This window comes from Rhinopithecus bieti, unplaced genomic scaffold, assembly GCF_001698545.2.
Source record: "Rhinopithecus bieti isolate Rb0 unplaced genomic scaffold, ASM169854v2 scaffold_16999, whole genome shotgun sequence".
Taxonomy (NCBI): domain Eukaryota; kingdom Metazoa; phylum Chordata; class Mammalia; order Primates; family Cercopithecidae; genus Rhinopithecus; species Rhinopithecus bieti.
The window spans coordinates 1,957,830-1,968,438 of record NW_016808939.1 but is presented as its reverse complement, the minus strand read 5'-3'; the positions used below and the strand labels follow the sequence as shown (position 1 = coordinate 1,968,438).

At 39.3% G+C, this 10,609-nt stretch overlaps 1 protein-coding gene across 1 annotated transcript in view; it reads left to right on the top strand.

Annotated features, from left to right (window-relative positions):
* Window positions 1–2,978, top strand: part of DDX60 (DExD/H-box helicase 60) — a 107,034-nt gene extending 104,056 nt beyond the window's left edge. Inside the window, exon 37 of the mRNA XM_017887891.1 lies at window positions 2,264–2,978. Coding sequence (XP_017743380.1) covers window positions 2,264–2,363 — 100 coding nt within the window. The 3' untranslated portion in view covers window positions 2,364–2,978. The remainder of the gene's footprint in view (window positions 1–2,263) is intronic.
* The last annotated feature ends 7,631 nt before the right edge of the window (window positions 2,979–10,609 follow it).

The following is a 10,609-nucleotide window of genomic DNA, read 5'->3' as shown; positions in this document are numbered from 1 at the left end:
TTTTTTTTTTTTTTTTTTTTTGGAGACAGAGTCTCGCTCTGTCACCCAGGCTGGAGTGGAGTGGTGCGATCTTAGCTCACTGCATCCTCACCTCCCAGGTTCAAGCGATTCTCCTGCCTCAGCCTCCTAAGTAGCTGGGACTACAAGTGTACACTACCATGCCCGGCTAATTTTTTTTTTTTTTTAAATTTTAGTACAGATGGGGTTTCACCATACTGCCTAGGCTGGTCTCAAAATTCCTGAGCTCAGGCAATCCACCCACCTTGGCCTTCCAGAGCGCTAGGATTACAGGCAAGAACCACTGCACCTGGCCAAAGGATCATTAAATTGATACATATGTTTTAAAAAAATTCTTACATGTGTAGTGAAAGAAGTTGACTTATAGACCTTACAAACACGGTCAGAGCTATGATGGCAGATAAGGGAATGAATAACTCTACTTGCATTCAAAGAAAGAGTCTCAAATGAAGTAATTTTTTGACTAAGCCTTAAATTATGGGGAAGAAGAAATAGTATTTTCAAAGTACAGACATGAGAAGGGGCCTGAAGGGTCAGGGATAGACTCCAAGCTCACTACACGGACGTGGAGAATATGGGCATTTGACAGAGATGGGGGAAGATGCTGGGTTGTTATAAGAGACTTTACATGGAATTTGGATCTACATCAGGAAAGGTCTTTATGTTAACATTAAGAAGTTTGGGCTTCGTTTTTTGAGCAATGTGTAGACAGTGCATAAGCATGAAAGGGGCATGAGCATGTAGATTATATATGTGGCAGAAATGTGTAGGTGCAAAGGCTGTAACAGTCATTCAGGTGAAAATGAGTGAAGGTCTGAATTAAGGGAATTGAAATATGATGCAGAAGAGTGATGAGAAAAATATTTACGAGGTAAAATTCAAGAAATTGGTAAAAAAATTTTATGCAGTTCGTAAAGATGACCAAAGTTCCTATTTTTGTTAAGGATGCATAGGAAACAAGGATAAGCATGACACGTGGGGATGAGAATGAGAAATAGTGAGCTAGAATTTATACACATCACATTATATCTGGGAGATATCAATCAGGAGTAAAAGATAGTAGTCAAATGATAAGTCTCTAACTCAGAAGGAAATTTGGTGTTGTAGAGACAGAAGAGATCAGTTTTTGTGGTAGGTCAGTGATAACACTAGAAAATAACTGGAATTCTAGTGGAAACAGGTAGGTGCAAATAATAAAAGGCTGATAAGATGTCAGATCATGATAGTTTTCTGCCCTTGATCAGCCCAGCTGTACTGTTCATTCTTGGATTTCTTCTTTCCTTTTTTGTTATCTGTACATTAGTTTCTTAATGCTGCTGCAACAAATTACCACAAATCTAGTGGCTTAAACCGACACAGATTTATTATTTGACAGTGCTGGAGGTCAGAAGTCCAAAACGTATCTTCTTAGGCTCAATCCAGTTGTCAGTAGGGCTGCATTTCTTTGTAAAGGCTCTTAAGGGACAATCTACTTTTATTGCCTTTTCCAACTTTTAGAGGCTGCCAGCATTCCTTGGCTTGTGACTCCCTTTGATCTCCAAAACCAGCAATGGTTCGTAGACTCTCACACTGCATCATTCTGACTCTTTCCTGCCTCACTCTTCCACTTACAGGGACCTTTGAGATTACACTGAACCGGCCCAGATAATCCAGGATTATTTTCCTATCTCAAGGTCAGCTGATTAGCAACTTTACTTCGCTCTGCAGCCATAATTCATTCCCCTTTGCCATGTAACCTGACCTATTCATCGGTTTCTGGGGAATATATAATGTGGACCTCTTTGGAGGGACATTATCTTTTTTACACATTTAGGTAAAGAAAGGAATATTTTCCTTTTCGTAGATGTGGCTGCCTGTGGATTTCAGTATACACTGGACACACTAGCATAAACAAAACAAAATGATTTCACAAGAGCTACATAGAGGAAAGAGAAGGAATTTGCATTGCACTATTGAAGGGAGAAGGGATCGAGTTATACGGAATTTGATGGCTTTTCAGACTCTCTTGGTTCTCTCCTGACTATTAGTCAAGGAGAAGAATTGCATGGGGCTTGTTTTGTTATCTTTTCTTAAATGTTGTTACAAGTTTTTTTAGGAGACGTATGTTTCTTATCATTATTCCTCGTATTTTGCTGACATAATTTCATCATCTGATGGGATTTACTTCTGCTTACCCAAGGAAAGCCTTTCTTATAATATTCAATCTCAGTAAAATGGATCCTATATTCTTTTTCCCCATTTCCAGTGTTTCCCTGCGTGAGCTATGTGAAAATGAAGATGACAACGTTGTCTTAGCCTTTGAACAGCTGAGTACAACTTTTTCGGAAAAGCTAAACAAAGTCTAAAAACAAAGTCTATGCAAACCACTTAAAATAATTCCATAGTAGTTTTCACGTCACATTTTGATTCTCATGCTTCTTGCCAGAAATACATTATGATAAAGTGGAAAGATCAAGCACTTTGGAATCAAACAGAGTTGCAGTCAAACCTGCCATGTTCTATCATGAATACTCACAAATTATTTAGTATACCTGAATCTTGGTTTCTTTTTATAACTGAGTAATAATTGTTACGTCTCAGGTAGTTTGAGGATTGACTAAGAAAATGCAAGAATGTTGTATGTGACTGAATAACAATTTTTACTCTGTGAAGCCAAAGTAAATATAATATTGTCAGTATTTTTATCCCCAGTGTCAATATTTATAAAATGCTTATTAAGGCTAGAAAAAATGAATACAATATCCTGAAGGTGAAATATATTCTCTTCAATTAGCATAAATATGATTACATAAGTTAGCTGTACAGCTATTGAGATAGTCCTTTCTAGTAAACTTAAATTACTTTTTAAACATACATTTTGTGATGATTTAACAAAAATATAGAGGATGATTTACTTTATTGTAATTGTATATAAGTGACTGGAAAACCACAAAGAAATAAAGTGGGTTCGATCTGTTTACCGTTGTTCTCATTGTGTTAAATATCTGTATCTGTCAATCCTCTGGCATAATCTATTCATCATATATATTGTAATTTATATATAATAATCTTCCCCCTTTACCCTTAGTCTCAGGTCACAATTCTAGAATCTATTTTAGATCCTAAACTGAAACGTAAAATTTTTTTCCTCAGAGCAAAAAGTCTGCTGTCTCCTGCCACCCAGATGTCTTACTGAAAGAGGATCTTTTGTATGCTATTATTTATAAATAGATTATATTGACTTAGAATAAAACCTGTTTTTCATTTTGTCTGGAGATAGAAGAATATTCTGATTTCTGGGACTAACCCATCATTTCGTGTACCATGTTATAAATCTCTACCATTTTTGGGCGAATCTCATTTTCATTACTTAAAATAAGCACTACAAGTACCCTGAACACCAAGACACTTAGAAACTAAAGTGTTTTCTGTTTTGGGTTGGTAGGCTATTAATTACTGCCTCAATTTCAGAACTTGCTATTAGTCTATTCAGGGATTCTACTTCTTCCTGGTTTTTAGTCTTGGGAGGGTGTATGTGTCCAGGAATTTATCAATTTCTTCTATATTTTCTAGTTTATTTGCATAGAGGTGTTTATAGTATTCTCTGATGGTAGTTTGTGTTTCTGTGGGATCGGTGGTGATATCTCTTTTATCATCTAGCTGCACCCTATTTCTGTAATTTTGTTATTTCAAGACCTATATACATGGAGGCCAGGCGTGGTAGTGCATGCCTGTAATCCCAGCACTTGGAGAGGCCAAGGTGGGCAGATCACGTGAGGTCAGCAGTTCGAGATCAGCCTGGCAAACATGGTGAAACTCCATCTGTACAAAAAATACAATAAATTAGCCAGGCGTGGTGGCTCATGCCTGTAATCCCAGCTACTCTGGAGGCTGAGGTGAGAGAATCGCTTGAACCCAGGAGGTGGAGGTTGCAGTGAGCCAAGATCATGCCACTGCACTCCAGCCTGGGTGACAGAGCAAGACTTTGTCTCAAAACAAAACAAAACAGCAACAACAACAAAAACCTATGTAAATGGAATCAAATCATACAATATGTAACCTTTTGAGATACGCTTTTCTCACTTAGCATAATTTCCTTAAGACCATCCAAACCACTGTTTATATCAATAGTTTATTTCCTGTTTATTAATGAATAATATTCTGTGATGTGGATGTACCATAGTTTGTTCACCTTTCAACCCACTGAAGGACATTTAACTTGTTTCTAGTTTTAGGTTATGCCATAAATATTCATGTTTCTTCTGTTTTTATTCTCCTATTTCTCCTTTCTTGTATTCCTGTGAATTACCTGAACATTTTTAGGCATACTTCTTGACTTACTTATATTGTTTTTGAGTATATCGCTATATGTAGTATTCTTAGTGGTTTCTCTAGGTGTTGCAATGTACATGTCTTTGTTTTCTGTTGCTATAACAGAATATTACAGAATGGATAATCTGTAAAGAACAGAAGTTTATTTGGCTTCCGGTTTTGGAGGCTGAGAAGTCCAAGGCCATGGTGTTGGCATCTGGTGAGGGCCTTCTTGCTGCTTTACAATGTGGCAGAGAGCATCATACAGTGAGAGGGCATGAGTATGTTGGCTCAGGTCTCTTCTATCTGGAGGCTGCATTGCAGTGGTGTGATCTGTTTACTGCAGCCTCCGCCTCCAGATTCAAGCAATTCTTGTGCCTCAGCCTCCTGAGTAGCTGGGATTACAGGTTTGTGACACCACATCCAGCTAATGTTTGTATCTTTAGTAGAGATGGGGTTTTGCCATGTTGACGAGGCTGGTCTCAAACCCCTGACCTCAAGTGATCCACCCTCCTCAGCCTCTCAAATTATATTTTTATCTTCTTATAGTCATCAGTTCCACCATAGGGATCTCACTCAGATAATCTTACCTGATCCTAATTATCTCCCAAAGGCCTCATTTCCAAATATCATCAACATATGAATCTGGGAACTAAGTTTTCAAAACATGAAATTTGGGGGACACGTGGAAACCATAGCAATACACATGTAACTTATCACAGTATACTGAGGTATTAAAGTTTTGTCACCTTATTTTATTTAGGTTTGTTTACCCTCCACACATTTAAAATATAATTTCCTTAAATATTTCCTCCAAATACATTGAGCACCACATTAGATAATGTGCTTCAACTCTCCAATATGATTTAAAAAGCTCATGAGAAGAATATTCTATTTAGCCCTATTTCTTTTCCCTTCTGGTTTTCTTCTTTCCTTTCTGAAGTCCCACGCTTTCTTTTGTATTCATTTTCTTTCTGTTGAGAGAATTTCCTTTACCCACTCATTAAGAATAGGTTTGCTGGTGATAAATTCTCTTTATTTTTTCTTCATGGGACAGTTTTCATTTCCTCTTTATTCCCAAAGAATATTTTCACTGGATGTAAAACTTATGATTGAAGTTCTTTTAAAAGTTCAGTTCTTGAAAATGTTGTTCCACTTCCTCTGGCCTTTATGGCTTCAGATAAGAAACTCACTATCATTTGAATTGGCAATTCTTCATTAGTTATGTGTTACTTTTCTCTGTTTACTTTAAAGTCTTTTTTTTCTGACAGATTTCAGAAGTTTAAGATGTTTCTTGGCATCACTTTCTTTCAAGTCTTACTGGGGGTTCACTTAGCATCTTCAATCTGAAGTTGTCTTTTGTTAAATTTGGGACTTTTCAGCCATTTATTTGAATACTCTTTCAGACCCATCCTTTTTTCCCTATCCTTCTTTGCCTCCAATGATATGTTAGCTCTTTGGTTTTGTCCTGCATGTTCCTAAAACTCTGTTTATTTCTTTTTTCAGTCTACTTTCTGTTATTCCGATGGGTAAATTTTATTGACCTATCTTCAGGTTGACTGATTCTGTTCTATGTAATCTTCCTTCTACTATTAAAGCCTTGCAAAATTTTGAAGAATGATTTTGCTATTGTATTATATTTTCCATTCAATAATTTCCACTTGGTTCTTCTTCATAACTTCTATTTCTTTTCACAGATTTTTCCAGGTTTCCATTTGTTTCCAGAGAATATGCATTTGCTTGCTGAAACAGTATAATGATAGATGCTTTTAAAGTTCTTTTCAAATAATCCTAACATCAGATTGATCTTAGTATTGGCATCAGTTGATTGTCTTTTCTTATTCAAGTTTTGATTATCCTAATTATTGGTATAATGAGTAATTTTTATTGTATCTTGAGCATTTTGGATATTATGAAACACTGAAACATATTTAATATACTTTTTGAACAGGTCATCTCCTTGGTGAGGTGTAGCCTCACCAGCTTGAGAGCCAGGCAGGTATTAGTTTCCTGCTGGGTCTTGCTGGTATCACTATGACAAACGCAGATAGTGGTGTTGTTGAAGTTTAGCTTCTCCCATACTTCCACTGAAACATTTCTGGTGTAAAGTGAGACAGTGAATTCCCCTGCCTTGTTGCCTTTTAGTGGGGGCATATACTTAACTCGCTACTGGGCCTTGCTGACAACCTGGGAGAATGAAAACAGAGGCGTGGTTCACATGGCTTTATTGTTTCAGGGTGGGGATGGAAGCTCAACAGCCTGCTTGGCCCTGCTCCCACCAGGAGTATGTATGGAGGAAGAGCTGATTAGTCCTGCTTTGCTCCGCCTCATTCTTCCTCATTGATGTTGATTGTGAGTGGAAGCTCAGCATTCCTCTGCTGACCATCCCAGCCCCAGTACACACTGTGAAGCAGGTTCACTGAGCACTGGTTTACCAACTTGTCTTAGTCTGATGAGAAAGAATATACTCATGCACAGCAAACTACATGAGGCAGATTTATTACTCACAGATAGGCAGCAAGGTACAACAGAAGCCTCTGATTCATTGCAAACTAGTGCCCCAAGGCTCAGGAAAGCTGGCAAGGAGGATGAAGTCTCAACTGTGGGGGCCTTACTTGCACCACAGCTGAGGGACTTTAGAAAGCAGCCTGGTTTGGGTTTTATACCCCATAGCAAGAGGAGTCACTGGGATAAAGAATTTCAATGGACAGCCTATTCTGGGGAAGACTAAAACGGAGCCTAGATGATTCCAGCCAATTCCCCCTTATCTCAGAATGTTGCATTCACAGCACATTCCACAGTTATTCTTGAGGCCATCTATAAGCCAGAAAGGGAGGAGAACTGGGTCACTTCAGGGACAGATGGAGAATTGTCAGGGAGGGAGGTAAAAGGAGAGTAATCAATGAGCCCCACTTCACACTACCTCATTCATTCTCACTGACGGCAAGTCAGGGAGAGACTCAGATGGCCCTAATGCCACCAGGAGAGGGTAAAACATAGTGGTGATTAGCCAGACCTCTTAGTTCTTTATCAATTCTCATTGCTGCCAGGTAAGGGTAGAGGCTCAGTTGGCTACTGGACCTTGCTGACATTATCCTGATAAGGGAATCTGAACAACACCTGCCTTTTTTAGGCGGGGGATGGAATAATAGCTCCCTGCTCAGCCCTGCCAACACCAGCAGGCAAGGGAACCCGAGTGCCACTGTCTGCTTCTGTGGGGCAGGGGCACAGGGCAGTGGATTAGCTTCTCATTCTTCTCTGCTGAAACTGCAGTGGAGGAGAGTTGCTGTATTTTATCTGTTGGGGTTTGGAAGGAGTAGGATGGATGTTTTAGTTCATTTTTGTGCTGCTGTAACAGAATGCCACAGATTGGGTGATTTATAAACAATGTAAGTTTATTTGTCTCATGATTCTGGAAGTTGAGATGTCCAAGATCAAGGGAACATGGAATGGTGAAGAACGACTTGCTGCATCATAAAATGGCAGAAGGCATCATGTGGGGAAGAGAGAGAGCACATGAGACAGTAAGAGACTGAACTGGAAGCTTCAAGCCCTTTTGTAATTAGCATTAATCCATTTATGAGGGTGGAGCCGTTGCAATCTAAACACCTTCCTTTAGGCCTTACCTCTCAACAATGTTTCATTGGAGATTAAGTTTCCAATTAAGTTTTGGGGGCAACATATTCAAAGCATAGCAATGGATATTGCCAAAAAGGCTTTCTACATTAGACCACTCTTTTTTCAGGTCCTTTGGCTGAGGGAAAATAGGCTTTTCTTGGACTATTTTTATCTGTGCCAGTTGGCAGTTCTAGGTCATGAACTTCTGTAGCACCATGGCCAGGATATGTGGGAGTCAATAAGAAAACCCAGGAAACATATTGCCATGTTGTTCCTTGACTTGAGGTTACTAGGTAGTTCACTTTCTTCTTCTCACGTTTCAGTCTTCCTATGCTTATTTTTGTATTGTGTCGAGGATTTTTGAGTTGTAAGAAAGAAGATCTTTTTTGAGTTTTAGGAAAAAAGACCTGGAAGAAATGAGGTTGCTCCATCTTGTCCAGAAATGGAAGTTTTGTTAATGAGATTTTATCAAAAGAAAGGAAGGTCTGAACATGTTGGGGATGTTTGATACTACAGTTTTTGCATGAATCAGTAACTGGATCAAGGGAAGCTTTACCTCTTCAACTTGAAATGCTGATCTTTATAGGAATTTTTGCTACTGCAAGAAATCTTACATAAGTGAGCAAGGCTTCCATAACCAGAGAATATGCTCAAAGCTAGTCCCTCCTCCTCTCAATATCCCTTTGTGATCCTGTTTATATCTTCCTGTGCAATAAAGACCCACTTTATCATCTTCATATCACAAGCAGCTGAAGTCCCTACTATGTTGAGTGCGTGTGAGAAAATATGTGTCTTACCAATGCATTTGATATTAGCTCTTATTATTTACGTGGGTGTACCAATCTGAAACCAAATCTAATTTCCCAGTAATAAATGAATTAATGCTTGCACTGCACATCTTTGTGACTCTGAAGTTGATAAGCCTTTATCATAGCTGATGCAGCTGAACAATAGCCTAGAAACCAGAAAATGTAGACCCTTTTATTACAGTGCCTAGCTTTCTTGATACAACTCTACATAGATGTTTAATTCTCTGAGAAAGAGTCATACCCCAACCCTGGCTGATTTTATGCAGGTTGAGTCTGCAGTTCAGTAACACTGAGGCTGAAATATTAGGTTGGTGCCAAAGTAATTGCAGTTTTTGCACACAAATATGTGACATAATTATGTCCTATTAGAGTCCCTGACAAAATAGGATAAGGGTCAGATAATTATATTAAAACTGTTGGGAATGGGGAGGGAAAAAGTCACACAAAGGTTTGGAGAAAGAAATTTTCAGGCAGGTCAGGTGCAATGACTTATGCCCATAATTCCAGAACTTTGGGAGGCCGAGTCAGGTGGATTGCTTGAGCTCAGGAGTTCAAAATCAACCTGAAAACATGGCAAGACTCCATCTCTACCAAAAATACAAAAATAGCCAGGTGTGGTGGCACATGCCTGTGGTACCAGCACCTCAGGAGACTGAGGTAGGAGGATCGCTGGAGCCTGGGATGTCGAGGCTTCAGTGAGCCTTGATTGTGCCACTGCACTCCAGCCTGGGCGACAGAGTGACACCCTGTCTCAAAGAAAGAGAGAGAAAGAGAGACAGACAGAAAGAGAGAGAGAGAGAGAGAGAGAGAGAGAGAGAGAGAGAGAGAAGGGGAGGGGGGGGAGGGGAGGGGAGGAAGGAAGAAAGAAAGAAAGAAGGAAGGAAAAATTCAGGCAGAGAAACAGCAGAGCAAATGCTCTGATGGGAGAATAAAGTTGTGTTTAAGATATACTGAGAAGCGTAGTGTGACTGTGTGAAGTAAATAAGGAAAGTGGTAAGAGATCAGAGTGGAACAGAAGAAGGGGGCCTTGTAGGCTATAGATTTGAAGAATACACTGGAACATTTTGACAGAGACATGGTCAAGACATGCCATGATTTGCATTTACAAATGATGTTCTTTTACCTTGTGAGAAACAGACTGTAGGAGGCAAGGAGAGAAGGAGGCTGTGATAGTCATCATGACACAAGTGTGTGGCTTGGATTAAATTAGCTACAGTAGAAAGGGAGAGAAGGTGTAAACTCAAGTAGGCTTACGTTGTTGATGGATTATATAAGGAATATGACTTTGTGAGAAAAATGAAGGATGATCTAGGTTTTTGCTTATTGGTAGCAGGTTATAAATTGGGTTATAAATCTTGTAGCATCTTGAAAAATCAATCCAACATGGCTGTAGACAGTACACTTGCTGAGGCATAGGAAATGAAAAGTTATTATGCTCACAGGTTCTAGAGGGAGAGGAATGACCACCATTCAGGCTCAACCAAGTAGGTGGGGAGCAGAGAGAGGGAGAGGACACCTGGGCGAGTGTCTTTATTGGGGATCAGGGATGAGGGGATTTCATTGGTGTGTTTGAATGTCAGTAAGTGACAGTCAGTGGAGGAAAAGAAGTGCACCTGGATGCCTGGGCAGGGGTTCACAGCCTGTTTGTAAGGATGTTGAAGCATTTAGAAAATATGAAATTTAAAAAAGGTACAATGCAGACAAGTATTTTAGCAGACATCTATTAGCACATATTCATGTTCTTTTCTGGTACATGACTCTTACGGCCCTCATTATTTTTCCACCTTGGCTTATTCAGTTACTTTGTAGATCCAGCCTTTCCCCTATCTAGCAAAGAAAGAACCCCCATTAGAGCCTCCAGAAGGGAACACAGT